This window comes from Perna viridis, chromosome 3, assembly GCF_037379345.1.
Source record: "Perna viridis isolate PV_CMFRI_1.1 ecotype Kerala chromosome 3, ASM3737934v1, whole genome shotgun sequence".
NCBI classification, from domain to species: domain Eukaryota; kingdom Metazoa; phylum Mollusca; class Bivalvia; order Mytilida; family Mytilidae; genus Perna; species Perna viridis.
Window position 1 is genome coordinate 34,169,747 of NC_142447.1, and position 17,729 is coordinate 34,187,475.

The window sequence follows — 17,729 nt, forward strand, 5'->3', positions numbered from 1 at the left end:
CTGAGCTACAACATTAAAATTGTTTGTTTCCCTATATACACCATTGGGCAATGGAGGTTTTCCTTCCTTTTGTTCAAAGGGAAATAGTCCAGCCTTATAGTGCTTTTTAATTATTATCGGACAGATAGATAGATAAGTATTTTTGCATTGATAAATCAGTAGGTCAGTCGTTGTGAAAATCAATTTTATACAATAAGAAAAGAAACAAATTATAACACTGTCTGATGTCTTTGTTTTCCTAACAAAGTCCTTGTTAAAGAAAATTTCAAAAAATGGACAAAAAATAAAAATTCTCAATATTAATGTGATACAAAACAAGTAAGAGGTAACAGAAAGTTTTTGGGTGTCAGTCTCTGTAAGAATCTGGCAGTGGGTGAAACATGGTATGAAAAACCCACCATTTTGAAAGTTAACTTTGACTGTTTTAACCATCATAATCAAGAAAACAAGACAAGATTTTCCATATCATGTTACTGCATTGAGTTATAATTTCATTGAAATGCACTGAAAATGAACATATCAAGGGCAGACAACTCAGTCAAAAACCTCATTTTTCTAACATTCTGTTGAAAAATTTCTGAGCAAAGCCAGTGATGCAGAGATGAAGTAATGGTCTTTTCAAATAGAGAAAGTATCCTTGAGTGATATTACATTGTCAGATCAGTGGGGTTTTGACATGCATGTTTCAGATTTTTTCCATTTTGCCCATTTTACAAACACTTACACTTAAATTCTATTAGATATACATTGATGTATGTTGTAAATGAAGGCTAATTAATTCTTGGTTTAGTAACTTACATGATAACCAAAGTTACCTGAATAATGTATCACATCTAACTCGGAGATTCCTCTGCCACTGGCAGATTCATCAGAAGTTTACTGAGTGGAAAATGATGATGTACATGCACAAAACTTTCTACCACATGAGTAAAATAAGAAATTACTGCACATGTTTTAAATTACGAGTTGGCACTCATTTCAAATTTTCTCATATTTTCTAGGGAAATAATACAATTAATTATAAGTGCAATTTTAAACACTACGACTTCAAACAATAAAAGTAAACATTTTAGTTCAAAGACATTGTGTGTGTTTTACATCAAACAATACATTATCCGAATGAGAGATATCATAATACATCATTTTTAATATTTCATAAGGTAGGGTTATTCTGCTAGATGAAATATTTTCCATTTTGAGGCAAAAGGTATAATATTTTTGCATTTCGAATTCTGGTAAATGATACATGATGCACTCAGTATTTAACCCTGGGGTTAATATTTCATGGAATCACTTTTGTCATTTTCAGACCAACTTCTATAAAAATGTGCCCAAATAATCACCCTATGGAAATTACCCATTATACAGTTTATGAATTATTTACAAATGAAATAAGTGTAAAACATATGCAACAAGATTCAAAGCAAACAAGATTTGGTTTTTGTCTCAATATTCTGGTGTGGCTAAACAACAATTGTCTCAAAGAATAAAGTGCATGTGATACATAATACATTGCTTAAAGTTAAATGTTGAAGTAATTGTACTTTATAAGTTTTACATGGCTATAATTCAGAATATTGACTGCATTTCTCCTACATGTACATATTCTTAAAGAACCTGCTGATATAAACTAATATTTTTAACTTCAGAAGTAACAAGTTTTCTGATTGGATAAAACAATATCATCTATCATCTTATAGACATAATTTTGCTACATGTTTGTGACCTGGTCAACCTTATTTTGATGTATTTTCACTTCCACATAAGGATTAATACTAGATTAGATATTACAAATATATGCCTTACAAACAGGAAGTAGAATTAAAAGAAGTGACACATATGTATCATAAATCAGATACTGATTGCACTGACACATTTTAAACCATGAAGCTGATTGAATCAAGGGGAAATAACAATAAAGACACAGAAAGAAAAGTTGATATTAATGTCATGGAAAATGTTTAGAGATCTAATATATTGGAGATCAATCTTTTATTATTATGTTTTGTTCTCAATGTATGTACTTCATTATATGAGACATAATTTCTACTATTTTCAGCTGAAGTAAAATCCATAAGATTATTTGTGTTGTAGAAAAAAAACTTCTGCAACATTCAAGGAGACTTATGATACACTTAAGTGAAATAACACACTATAGAAAAGAAATATTTCCAGTTTAAACCAAAAAACTGTTATAACAAGTGTAAATATAATAATTTGGAAAAAAGTCTTAATATATTTACCTCTATAATTTTCAGTCCCTTTAACAAAAGTCAACAGACTTACAACATGTTTTAAACTCTGCAAAATATAACATGGAAAGAAATTGATAACATTGTATATTTCTACATGTGAATACAGATCTACCAATATTCTACAACTTCTGTCCCAATACACAAGGAAACATTACTGTCTTAATGAATACAATACCAACCAATTTCTAAAGCTTCAAAAATACATAAGAAAAACATGACAAAGATTTATACAAGGATATAACAATATTATGATGATCATGAAATGATCAGAAAGTTTTATTTTGGCATTTTTATTTATAAATCTATAAAGAGGCTTTTAGTACAAGTTCATGTTGCACTTTCCAAAATGCAGTTGTTCCCCTTGAATCACAGATTATTGTTCCATCATTGGTTCATATCCATCTTGTTTGACATACCAGACAAAACAGAAGTAGAATTAGTATGATATAAAAACAGTGATATAAGTACGTTTGTACTGGTTAATGGAAAATAAGATTTGTGATGAGATTTTGGCCTTATGTAAAGTTTTACATCAGATCATCTTTGTATTAATAAAAACTATTACCAATTAAATATTCAGTTGTGTATTAAAGAAAAAAAAAATTCAATAAAATTAAAAAAAACACATACAAAAATAAGTAATTAACATCGTACAATTAATTTTGACTTTCTATCAAAAAAGTGAGTTATCAATTCAACCAGTGACTTAAAAAAAACAATCATCAAAATAAAATGTTATAAACACAATAACCTCACACACACCAAGTAAACAATATATACAGATTTGCTGTGAATTAATACACATCCATAGCACTAACTATGGAATAAGTTTCCACTGCAATAGATTACTAATGAAGTAGATCTCCATAGCTCTAACTATCACTTGAGTCTTCATAGCATTAACTATGGAGTAAAACTATCACTTGAGTCTCCCTAGCATTAACTATGTAGTTGAACTATCAGTTGAGTCTCCCTAGCATTAACTATGTAGTTGAACTATCAGTTGAGTCTCCCTAGCATTAACTATGTAGTTGAACTATCAGTTGAGTCTCCCTAGCATTAACTATGAAGTTTGTCTCCATAGCATATACTACAAAGTAAGTTTCCATAGCAATAATTTCCTTAACACTAACTATGAAGTAAGACTCCATAGTAATTATTATGAATAATGTCTCAAGAAGATCAATAATGTTTGAGAAAATGATTTACATTTTCGTTGATGTTATTACTTAATTTATGTGCAATAACCTACAACTTTTATATATATATATATATGTTTGTTTTTATGTCATATTTATATACTACATCATGTACAGTCAACCAAAAATGTAATTTCAGACTCAGATTAGTCAAGAGGTTTTCAATATGGAGTACCCTTCAGTTGCTCCATTTGATTGTACCAATAATCTGATTTTGAAAATTCGAATTCAAATGAAGTCTTAAAATATGTGAGGTTTCCTATCTATGTGACTTATTTCAAGTACCTCTATTAGCATGCTGGAATTACAAATATTCATAATACCAAATATAGGAGAGAGGAATTCAGATTTCAATATAACAAATAAATCTATATGTGAAAAATCATTTGACAATATTTGGTTGGTTGTATACATTAATCATATTGAGATATCCTTGTAGTAACTAGAATTATCACTGGTTAACTTGGCAACAGAAGAGGTGTTGTTGGAGATGCAATGGAGCCAGTCATTGTGAACTCAAACCCAGTGTGTGAGCAGGAGTCAGAGCTGCTAATATCACGTGAAGAGTCCATTGAACTAGCCATTGAGATGTCCGATGAAGACGTACTCAGACTGATTGATGTGTCTAATTCTTTCTCAAAAGCCTCTAGCTGTCGCATAAAGTTTAAACTTGGTGAGATCTGGCTTCTTTTTGATTGTACATGTTCAAATGCAGCCTCCAAACGTAATTTAAGGGTAAACATCAAGTAGGCAAGGCAAATGGTGACAGATCGACTTACTCCTGCTCGACAGTGAACCAACACTTTACCCCCTTTCTCTTTGACACGATCTAAAAAACATAAAGCATGCTGGGTAATTTCTTATTTACGAATTTCATACTGCAATACTTACTTTAATTGAAGTATGTAAGGTGTAACAGACACTAAATGTAGGATCCATAATGAAATTATATAGTACAAATGTAATTAATAACTACATGTTTAGATGTATTAAAGCTGGCTTGCAAAATACTGAACATGAAGAAATAAGTCCTTGATATATCAATGGATGCTTCAAAATTTGTGTAAAAGCCAGAAAAAATGAGGTAACAATCAAAAAGCAAAACTTATCTTCAGTATGGTCACTACAAGGGATAAATTTATTTTTTAATGTTATTTTTCAAATGTGTATTACTGCTACATGTACTTTGAATTCTTAAAAGGTATCTGCAGCTTGATAGTTTCCTATAAATTGAAACTACATATACTAATAGCTACATACTTTCCAATAAAATGAAACTAAATGTACATGTACTAATACACTGTATCTCCATAGTTTAAAGTAAAGTGAAACTATGTTTACTAATACATGTACATGTCGCTCCATAGTTTCCAATAAAGTTAAACTATATATGTACAACTACATGTACTAATAGCTCCATAGTTTCCATTAACATGAAACTGCATGCATGCTCCAAAGCTTCCGATAATATGAAACTGAAAGTACAAGTAGTTCAATAATTTCTAATAAAATATAACTACATGCACTAACAGCTTCATAGTTCGCAATTCAAGTAAAATTACCAGTATGACAAACTTACCAATAAATGCAATAGTACTGTCAAACCAAGCAGATAAATCAGCTGAGTCATTATCATCCACTGGTACTGTCATGTATTCAAACAGGTCCTCAAAACAGTTCTTACAGCTCTTGGACACATTCATTAAAGCTGTAATACCCAATCTCTGTAGCAAGTCTAACTGTGATGCATGCTGGAAGTTACCTAAACACAGGTGAGGTAGAATTTCTACAGGCTGGTCCTAGAAAAGAACATTCTTTTATGTGACCAGTGTTAATAACAAAACAAATGTCATTACTCTTTGCAATAATACAGGTAAATTTTGAGGAAATAGCTAAAATATTACTGTACATATTCTGCACCTAATTTGCCCTACATCCAATTTGAGCATGTGCTAGAACGCTTTCATGTATGTTTCTAAATGCTGCAATGTTACATTTTATATCATTTTGTCTTGTTTGATACTTTGTAAAATTTAAAGTATTGTGAGCAAGCTTAAAAAGTTAATACCCATTCCAAAAATTTTCAAATAAATCTGATGCTTGTGGTTTACATCAGTGAACTTTATTGTACATATTGTATGTACTTAGAAGAACACTCTTCCTTCCTAAAGGAAACTCCTTTGAAAGAACATACCGTGACCCAACAGTCTACTCTCTGATCAGGTTTAAGAGTATGTGATGTCTTGAAATGATGAGATTGTCCCTCACATAGATGTGATGCTACCTTGTTAAAGTCTGTGAAACCACCTGCAATAAAATATACAGCTTTGTTTATATATTAAAAAAAATAATAATAGAGATGTTCTATTACGAGTATGTGTCCACTGACCACATGTAATGAAGAACACCTTTTATAGGCAGAAATACCTAGAGAACTTCATAATAAAAAAATTATTGGACAACTTTTTTATTATTATTATAATTTTTTTTTTTTTTTTTTTTTTTTTTGGGGGGGGGGGGGGGGGTTCATTATAAAATAAATATTGTGATCTTGAAGATGGGATTAAGACATATTTTGATCCTTTCAAATAACTCTAATACAAACATTATGCATTAAATGTATGAAAATACAAAAGTTGATTTGATGTAAATGAAAAATAAATGTTTCAACGGTTAACATGATGGAAACAAAAAAATTAAATAATTTGACACGAAGAAATCATCCAATGCCACCCTCCCCAACAATACCTATTGCTCATCCCCTTAGTCATAGAATGAAATACAGGATTCAATACAAATTAAAAGTAAACTTCCTACATGTACATGAAGCTGAAATATACCAATATAAAATCAATTACCTTTATCAAAAATGGTAACTTTCAATAAAGAAATAACACACAAGTTGTCATAAGTGGGTGAGATTGTGTATAGGGTTTGCTAACCGAAGCAAAGTTTACACTAATTTCTTCAATGATTTATACTTGTAAACTCAATACATCTACAATGAATGAAATTCCCTAAAACTTCACTAATTACTGATATTAATTGTCAGAAAACACCCTCTTAAAACAACTGAATTGTAAAAAAATAAAGTTTTGTTCCAATAATGGATCAAAAATTTAATGAGCAAGTCGGTGAAGTGAGACAAATATCCATAAAGATACAATAAGTCTTCCCCCACACTAGATTGAAGATGCTATCGACCTTGATTTATTGTTGATAGATTTTGTGTGGGATCAAATTGACTGACACTATAAATAGTCCTTATCTCATTACTCAATGTTTGTTTACACATTAGTGCAGGTGGCGTGTAGACACAAATCTACTATATTTAGCTTCACACAACTGTAAACCTAACCACAATGCATTCTCTTGGGTCGACTGTCTAATCAATTTAGTTTTTTGTTCTATTTGCAATCTGACGTTACTGGTCCTCCGGGTATCAAACACTATCTCAGGTTTTTAAGAACAGCACAGCTTTGTGCAGGGCCAACAACCTGAAAGTTTCACTAACTTGGGATGTTTTAACATTTACACACATAAAAATAGAAAATAAAAAAACAAGAAACTGTCAACCAAACACAATGTTAGTCTGGTATTAGGGCACTATAAATAGTGTGACATGTAGGAGTTAAACTATGAAAAAATTTAGTGTTCCAGAGGCACAGGGTACAGCTTGATATGACAGCAGAATTTGAATCCTGGTGATTAGTAGTTGGCATAAGTATGGACACTATACTGAAGCTTAATAGAACTCGGTGACACAGAATGAATGTGGTTATTGTAACGACCAATTATTCCAAATGGTGGTAGTTTGGACGGTAAATGTGTGGTAGCTCTTTGATATGTTCTTAGCCTCCTTTCAATAACTGTGAGCATTCTTTATGTTGGATATTTCAGTTTGTCTATATAGTACATACATGTACTGAGGTATTGTCTATATAGTATATACTGAGGTATTGTCTATATAGTATATACTGAGGTATTGTCTATATAGTATATACTGAGGTACTGATTGTATTTTGCTCGTTTGCTTGTTGTTTCATTTCATATTTGACCATACATTCAATGGGATGGTTAAGGACTTATAAAACTACTTTAACCTCAACACAAATTTCATAAGCTTGCCCACAGTCAAGAGATGTTGGTCATTAATGTTTTTTGTGTAGAAATGATACTTTTTAGTTTAATTTTGATGATTTGTCATTATTCTGTTACCATGGATTTTATTACCTTTTTTGTAGGCGCTTTTCAGAGCTTACTTTAAAGAGTATACAAGGGAACCAAGATTCTAGTGGAAATCAAACAAATGTTATCTATAGGGACAAAGACCAGACAGGGAAAACAGATGCACACAAGGTGTGTTTACACTTGTTGAAGATCTGTTGGTGATCTCTAAGAGTATTTACTATTTTAGGTTGTATGCTGGTGCATTTGTTCTGTTTCACTGTATCTGATTTTTTTTTTTTTCAATTAAAAATACAAATTTAAAATAAAACATATACATGTACATGTTGTGGTCCAAAAACAAAGTTAAACAACCCTAAGAACTCATTTTTGATTAATTTAAACTAAGTGAAATTCAAGACCTTTCAAGTGTCAATCAGGACTCATCTAAAAAGTAAAATGTGTCCCAAAATCAAAATACATGGTATTTAAGAATCTGCATATCGAAGAATCCTTAAGGTTCTCCTTTGGTCGAATCAATGTACTGTGGCAATTTTAATTCTAGATCTGAAAAAGGCTCCAAAATCTAAAAATCTACCGTATGTACATGTATTTGCCAAAAGACTATTCTAAACAAGAACAGTGTCATTAGCACTTTCATTGGAACAGGAAAACTAAAAGAAGTACATGTACATGTATGTACTTTTCATATCACAAAAAAAAACAGTGAACATTGTTCCATTATGATGAAGTAATTAAGGTTGACAACAAACATATGCCAGATGTGCAGTTAAGGTACAGACCAAAAATCTTACCACCCCACTTTTATACACATTGACTGATGTTTGTTTATAGTGACAAATATAGGGACATCTGAATGTACTGTGATTTTGGCAATAAACTGACAAAAAAAAGTCAGATAACATGCATGTATATATCCAAATGTTATAATAAACTGTAAGTATTAGCAGAGATCCAGTATCTCAAATACATTTCATTTCCTATGTCTGAGGGCTATCATTTCTGAGGTGTACTATATTTTTATATTTTCTTGCAAACAAATATATGAATAGTGTGTGTTTTCCATCTTCCCCCATACTAAGTTTTAACCAACGTAATCCCCCTGTCTGAACAAAGCACATATGGAATTCCCTTCTTCTAAGCTTTTAACCTTTGTACATAATAACTTATTCAAACAAAAAACAATCTACAATCCCAAAAAGAGGGAAGTCTAGACAAGGTTTGCTGTAAAAATATCTTCCAAATTGAATACCTCATCAAAAAAGATAGACACAAAAATTATTCTGGTCTATATAAAGCCTATACATTTACTAGAAATACATGTAGATAACAAATTTAAATAGGTAAGCATATCACTAAAAATTTCCTTTAAAGGATATATTTAGAACCAAGAGTCATATCCTTTGTTTGTTTAAGGGTGCAGCCACTTATCTGTTACAATAAATATTATAAATAGAGTTTTTATAAAATCATAATGTGAATATTCCACCTATCTTTTTTTCTTTTAAATGTATGAACTTTTAAAATATGGAGTGCATAATGCATACATGTACATGTATACTTCAGATCATTACAAAACTACACTTTCAGAATATCATGCTGTCACTTTTTATGTAAATAGAATTTACAAACAAATGTAGATATGACTTTACATACAAACATACACATGAATTCACATATGTGCTCATCTATACTGAATAAGTTGACGTACAGGTACAAGAGGAATGTCTTGGGTCTACATCCTAGACCTTAATGGAAACATCTCTTTACAATTACATGTACCTATGGCAAATAGTAACTGAAGCAATGTATTATAAAAGTTGTAATGTATTTTTGTATCAGGTCTTGGTTTACATGTAATACCATTTTCACATTTAAAACATTTTTTTACTTCTATTGATAGTCATTAAGTTTTATACATGGAAATTAAATATGGACTCCTGGTAAGTTGCTACAGATATGTGAAATGTCTATAAAAATAATGAAACTGAAATAATGAAAAATGGATAAGTCCAAAAAAAGATTCAGACATTCAAGAAAATTGTTTATATCATATACAAAAACATATATATACATGTATGCCCCATTTATATAAAGTTATATACCAAATATTATCAATCTTTCTACAGGGAGTTGAGATAACTGTGAATCTTTTCAAGCGCAAAAACAGATATTTAATTTTTTCACTCTATTATAAACTTACATGTATGGTTGGCTGAAAGAAATTGTAATAGTCAGGTTACTGGAAATACACTTTTTTAAGTATTACCAATCAAAGGAAGCATTTCAAAAACAAACAATAAATTTATATCTTTTATCCCACTCCTATAGAGATGACTAGATAGTACTGAACACCTTGATACATCCGTAGTCAGCCCACGCCACTGCAGCAGAACTTCATATGTTGGATAATTACTGTCAATTGATCTACTGTGTTTAATTAATGTTCACGTATGTCATTTATACTTCAGTTCCAGTGGTACTTTTCCTCCCTAACAATCATGTCTGTCATAGAAGTACATGTACACTTTGGTGGGAACATTCTTTTTACTTGTATTTAATGCATTTATCTAGATATTTACACTACCAGGGGCTGCTCTGGCTTCCACAATTGATCATTTTTTTTAAAGTATAACAGGAGGTCAGATATGAAAATCAGAAAAGTACTATATGCAGGCTACTAATCTGATACACAGTGCACATACATGTACAAGCAATACAAGTTGATGTATGGGGGGGGGGGCAAATATACAAAAGAACAATAATACTACATTTACATGTATTAAAAGTTCTAAGCCAGATACATTTTTGTATCCCCGCAGTAATGTCTTTAAAAAATCTATATTCCGTATCAAAATCATTTTTTTAATTTTTCAGTACATTATTGAGCTTTTTTGCATGGTTTAATTTGCCTGCATACATATTTCATTAGAAGGTACATTTTGTACATGTACAAAATGTACATATAAATGTATAGTCAGAAAATAATTACACTGTTTCATATTAATACTATACCAACCCACATACATGTAGTATTCCATCATGTTAGTAGCTGAATTTACAGAAATTTTGCACCTAAAAACTTAAAATAAAATGTAACTACATGTACATGAATAGTTCTGATTGTAAAGGGAGAGCATGATATGTTCCACAAAATAATACTGTGCCACCAGGGTTTCAACTCTAGACCACTTGGTGAACTGATTCGGCTAAAGAATTAATCCTTAAGCCAACTCAATTAACTGGCTATTTAAATCTCACTACCTACTACAAGGTGGGTAGGCCGTCCTGCCACATGACAAATGGCCTCTAATGAAAAGAAATCGCACACTTCATAGGATCAGATGTGACTTGATGTGCATTTGTCTTATTCTATACATGTACATGTTACCACATCACTTAGGCTCTCCATCAGTGTTTTTCACTACATGTATTTAGTTTTACACATTGAGCTGGCAAGTACAACCTAATTTGTAACCAAGTTATTAATCATTGATTTTCATGGTGATTAATTATCAGTTAATTCTTTTTATCATTCACAGATGCATTGGTCAGCAAGGTTTATCAACTGATATTTGTACATACTGTTCCTAGAAATTTCAGTTTATACACTGTCTATATATGCATGCTAAAAACCAAGCACAACAGGAAAATAGTGGCCAATTGAAAAAATACATGTACAAGTGTTGGACCAAGGCCATTTTCCCCAGAATTCTGATCAAAAGTCAAGATCAATTTAAAAAAACAAGACTCTTAAAATGTCAAAATTGTCCATGGTAATCTGTTGAAGATCCATTTTTGCTGCCAAAAATAGAAATTCTCGAAAAATCAAACAAAGGTAAGATTTTATGAGTAAGTAAATGTAGACCCAATGATTTTGTTCCTTGTTTTAAAAGCAGCCCCAACCCTTTATTTTTGGGAAATTTTTGAAGTATTTTCATTACACTGAAAAAATATTTTATGGAGACAGAAACCTGTCATATGCCGATCCGGAACTGAAAATAGTTACCCAACTGACAAATACACAATCCCAATATTCATTAGCCCCGTGCAGGTCCGGGTGTTAAAAGAATAGGCCTGCAGCAGCGCTAAGCTTGTCGTAAAAGGCGACTAAATAGTGCTCAGAACCCTAGCCGGGGGCTAGGGCCCTCTGTCCACAGAGCAACTGGGATGTGTGCCCCAGGTGGTGGAATGGGGTACTCCTGGGGTGTTACATGCTGGGTTTGTCAGGATATAATACGGAAATCCTGACCGCAAACTATAGTGGTGCACCGTGTTGGGAAAGATGCCATGTTCCTCGCACGTTAAAGAACCCTACTGTGGTATTCTCCCGGAATAGGAACCATAGGGCTCCGCCACAGGAGGCTAAATTGCCCGACCCTACCCACCTCTCCCTATTTCAAGTGGCAATCAAAATATGTCGACCCTATTATCCTTGTGTCCCATCCCTTTTTCATTTCATCATCATTTCATGTTCATTTTATCATCAATTTCATGTTCATCGTCTGAATATAGCTGAAATATTGCTGCTCGGACGTTAAACCCCAACAAACAAACAAAACAAACCAATGTTCATTAGGATATGATTTGCAGAAAAAAATTTTCCAGAAGTGAATCAAGTACATGTACCAAGCTGAGAAATCATGTCTCAGGGGACATTTCACTGGCTTCTTTACTGGTCTTCAAAAAATTATGCCTGACAGTTGGGAATTTTCCTCCCTTTGGGAAAAATATTTTTCAACATTTTGGGAAAAGTCTCAAAGGGAAATACACCATGTTCGGCTACATGAGATCACTGAGACCACATAACAATCATAGTTTTTCATCTGAGTCTTGTGCTTTTGAGATAAAATTGATATAGATTGTACATTGCAAGAGTTATTGTTCTTGATTTTCTTCAGTTTGGTTGATTTTAGTGGGAGATCAATAAGTACAGATCTGAATATAGAAAGGACAATTGTTACATTAAATATAGCATAAGTAGATTGAAAAACCATTGTTTGTTCGGTGGGTTTTCTTAATCATGAATCACTTAAATATGGACAGTGTCTGAATTTTATATGGACTAGTACTGAAACTTTCAAAATGGTGGGGTTTTTTTTAAAACATTTCACTCATTGTCTAATTCTTATGGAGACTGGCACTTAAAATTAGCAACAAAAATTGTTATACATATAAATGCATGTTATTTATATTTACAAATATATTGTACATTGTGCATTAGCTAACCTACATACAGTGTATACATGTAATATACAAATGTACATGTAGATATGAATGTAGTTGAAGTGTCTCCAGAAGAACATAAACTACTTTGCACATATATATTAACATTAACATGAAATTTCAAAGATTTAGATAAATTTGTACATGTATTAAGCAGGTTTTATTTGGTCTTCACATAAAAGTGCACATGTACATCAGTGATCCAGCCAGAAATTGAAAGGGGCAGGGTGCTGTTGAGCAGAGGGGCACCTTTGTAGTCGGAAAAGGGCACTTTTTTTTGGTTCGTATGTTTACCATGTCAAGTTGTTTGTTTCATTTCCTATGTATGTAATTTTCTTTGTTTCTTTGTTTTTTTATTTGAATTCTTTCTGATAACTACATGTAGCTGCTGAACCCCACCTCTTATGGTTTATATGAAAATTTTTTGATAGTTACTATATGCACTAAGATCCAGGACTGAAAGCTGGTCAATGATGTCTGTGTCAACAAACCTGTCTTGGATATTGGTAATCAGTTTGGTGAGGAATGGTTCTTTGACTTTTGTGTTGAAGTCAGAACTTGGAGTAGTTGTCAATTGTAGATCAGATGACATCTGGGAGTATTTCAGCTGCCAAGGCCCATCTTGGGTTTATCTGGTTTCTAACATCTTGATGGTTTTTTTCTACTGTTGATTTTACCGTGCTGAGGTCAACATCTCTACGTGGGAAGACCAGTGATAAAGTGGATATGTGTGGTAGTGTATCTGCCAGCAACAAGAGTGATCTAAGTGTAGTTTGGTCTTTAAGACTCTCCAGGATACCATTACCAAATGGGTCACTGCTCATACCTGACGTCCCTAGGTCAACAACAATAGCTTTATAGGATCTAACTATGCTGGAAACGGCTTGGTCATGGGATAACCATCTGTGGTTTGGCTTGTTTAATGCTCAGTGGTGCTTGGTTAAAGGCAGCTTGAACCATTTTCAGACTGGATGTATGGACGCAACTATACTTGTAATACTTGTAGATTTTTTGTAATGTTTCATCAGTTTTCTTCATGACTGAAAAGGAGTTGAAGCTATCTCTACAGGCTAGTGCAAGTCGATGGTCTCAGCAGTGGTTTGTGATTAAGGATGGGTTGCTGTCTTAGTTTTTTGGCTATGAAATTGGATATGAATTTTATAAATTTTAATTACGGAGAAAATTCCATGGAGAAATAAAATTATTTGCAAATCAGCTGCCGATCTCCATATGAGTATACGTTATTCGTCATTGTCTATCTTGTAATTAATTTTGTTTGCACAATGTTCGAAACTTTTTCATAAATATTTAATCCAATAAATAGTAACTAAATCTTTAAAATCTAACGAGCAGCGAGTTTTTATAAGTTATTTTAAGAAATCTATTTTTAGTCATGTCATAGGTCACGATAAAATCATGTCAGCTGCCGTATTGGTTCAAACAAGCAATCAAACTTTTAAAATTATGTATTTTTTAAAACTTTTGTTCGAAAATTTAATGTCATCAGTACATGTACGTGGTCACATAAATATTTTATTTGAAAAAAAATATAAAATGACTGGTACCGAGTTGAGTCTCAAGATGTTACTAACTTTTAAATTACTGTAGGAGAAATCATTAATTAAAGGGTACCCATGTTGTACATGTACAAATGTATGTGTGTATTTCCTAATAATGTAGGAAAAATTTGTACATTGTTATTAATCTGTATCTGTTCCTTGACCATGTAATAGAGTATTAACATTGTGCATCATATTTTAAATATTTCAGTATTGAAAGTACTGATACTGTACACAGAATGAAAGAAAACATTAATAAATTTGACTTAATAACAGGGCAAAAGAAATTTTGGGGTTCAATGGATCAAAACTAAAAAATTATGAACTAGCGTTGATGCAACTGACATCATACAATTAGCTATTATTAGCATAACTATTGTTCTGTCTAACTGGGGCTGGTACATGTAGATAGGTACTTGTACACTGTATAGGAGAGTTCTTTGTGGTGTCATCACTTACATTTTACACCTGTGTTTAGGTTTTGGTTGGCAAAAAATCCATTGAGTGGCATGGAGCATCAACTTTAAATCATCATAACATTTTCATTTTTAAGATAATTTAAAAATTCTTTTGGTTCCCTAAACTGCAAATAAAACCCTTTTTATCCATTTTAAATAATTATTCAGTAAAAAGACTATATGAAATTTTCATAATATATTTACATAAATATAAAAATAGAGGTTTACATATAAATATAATTTCAAATTTATTTTTTTTTTTAAGTAAAATAATTATAAATTCACATACAAAATATAAATTATTTTCGCTAAATGGAACACTTTACAGAACCAAAATTGGATATAAAATAACAAAGATATGAAGTTTTGAAAATTGGGATTCCAATAATGAAATTGTCAATTGTTTATTTAAGAAATAATTCGTGGAGGGGGTACAATGTAGATTTGTACTCATTTGAACATGGGTATGGCATTTATATCTGATTACTTATCACTGAGTGACAGTGAGGTGTTAAATGAGAATATAAATGCTAAATCCATGTTAAAATGAGTACAAATCTACCCCCAAAAGGAATCATTTAATATGACATATACGGTATTTTTTGTGACAAAAATTTCCCTAGGCGTAGCCGAAATAACGGCTGTTCCGTTTAACCTCCCCGTATGTAAGTTGGATTAAATTTGTATATTTATGTCATCGTATGTGTTAAATGTGTGTATTTATATAATTGATTTCAATTAGATAACTCTCTGCCATCAAAGAAAAGAGACAGTGCGCAGGTGCTAAAGGTGGGGTTGTACCAACATATACTATTTGACGATATGAAGATGTCATATTTGAATTAGTTGTTTATTTGCCAACCTATTCGCCACTTAATGATATGCAAATTAGACAATATGACATCACTAGTGAGATGGGTAAACTCTCCTATACATGTATAAAGTTCTGCATGTAGTTTGACTAGTGTACATGTACATTTTGGTTTGTACATTGTACATTATAGAATATTTCAAATATTGCACAAGTGTATGTACATGTAGCCTTTGGTTCAATGATTCTTATCTAATAGCTATAGTACATGTATCCCATTCAATGATTGGATATCCCTTCAAATACAATGTACATGTATTTGTACAGTTTGACCATGTAAGGTATCATATAACAATGATACAAACCTTTGAGGTAGCATATATCACTCTGGTTAATATTGTCTGTAAGTTGTTGTCTCAGACTCTTCAGTACTGAGTATAAGTTGGAATCTTTAGATGAAGAAGTCAATTCACATGTATCCCCGTCATACACAACGATTCTCTTAAAAACGCCGTTTTCCAACTGTTTTCTTTTCAACTCACATGGAACAATATTTTCCAGCGCTATGAATCCACCAGATCGGCGTTTTACAATTGGTGGACAATGAACATTTTCTGAATGAATGATATGACTCTCGTTGTAAGACATGAATGAACGACTATCCAAGATCAGAGTACACTCTGGTCGACTTTTCATCATATTTTCGAGTTCCTCTGGTTCAATGGGATTAGCAGGAATGTTATCCATTGTCGAAATTATCATGTAAAGATGTATTACAGTCTAAACATTCTATTTCGTTGTGAATTCGACAGAAGTTTGTGTTTCGTTGTGGCCATTCACGCGACTGTATGTTTATGAATGGTAGTAACTTCCGGGCTGTCACATGACTACTCATTCATAAATTATTTCACACATGTGTATGCGCGTAAAATAGTCCCACTGATTATCGATTATTGGAAAATACGGAATTCTGCAACGTAGGAGTGGTTAGATTGAATACAAACTGCAGGAAAGAAATAGTATCTGCGTAACTTGAAAGGAAAAATATGTAGTATTGTGTGTAGAACATAAGAAAATTGAAATTAAAACATATAAATTAATTTTTTTAAAGAATGCATAAAAAAGGATTTCTTCCTCTTAGACATATCATACCACTTGTATGATACACATGTATGATGACAGATTACATTCTTTCTTAAACATTTTAAATATAAAGATGAACAGCATTAAAGTTAGCATAAACTTGCATAGACTGTCACGTCACGTGAGTACAGGTCTAGTCTATCTAAGAGTCTTATCTTCTTTTTTTTCTGCCACAGTACTCGGGCTTTGATTAAAACAGGGGTGTAACAAATATGTGTGTTTTACAAAGTTGGTCGTTGGTCGAAATAAGTAGCATGATTTCGACAAAAAAGAGTTCGGGCTCCAGAGATATACTTATTAGCCTACACGGTAACAATTAAGGCTCGGATTCAGAGATTTTCCCAAAAATAGTCCAGGCCAGTATTGGTCAGCACTATTTTCAAACTTAAGTGGGTTTCAATTACGGAGTACCCCTTTCGAAACACCGGGCATTCTTGAACTTACAAAATGAAAGTCCGGCGGTTTAAGTTTCTACCGATCGTTGGTGTTCAGAGGTGGGTCCAGACACTTTTGAAAAAGGAAGGGTGAAAGCCGGGGTTCCTCAGACAGAGGGGGTGCTAGGACATTTTTTACAATTTTTTTTGTCAATTTTAAATATGAAAATGACAAATTTTCCAATACAAAGGTGGGGTGCCAGCCCCCTGCACCCCCTTCTGGATCCGCCAATGGAGTTAGATATTTCTGCATTCAGTTCGGACGATTATAGTGCTTAAGTCTTAGTGACCTGGGATTAGATCAATGTCCATGAGACGATGAATTATTAGGAGTGAAATTAAACAGCCGTCTTCGTCTTTATAAAAAAAAAAATCACTTTTTTTGCTGTAACGACATTAAACGGTTGATAAATTTATCATTATCGAACCTATCCTTCATTTTGAAACATACAGGAC

At 32.3% G+C, this 17,729-nt stretch overlaps 1 protein-coding gene across 1 annotated transcript; it reads right to left on the reverse strand.

Moving 5' to 3' along the window:
* Positions 1–456: 456 nt before the first annotated feature.
* On the reverse strand, positions 457–16,600 carry LOC148621972 (dual specificity protein phosphatase 2-like). Its single transcript, XM_088571401.1, has 4 exons — positions 16,062–16,600; positions 5,649–5,761; positions 5,034–5,253; positions 457–4,283 (listed from the first exon to the last, which is right to left on the reverse strand). Exons 1-4 carry the CDS (start codon positions 16,456–16,458, stop codon positions 3,913–3,915), a joined length of 1,101 nt encoding a protein of 366 aa, XP_088427527.1. The 5' UTR covers positions 16,459–16,600; the 3' UTR covers positions 457–3,912.
* Positions 16,601–17,729: the final 1,129 nt, after the last annotated feature.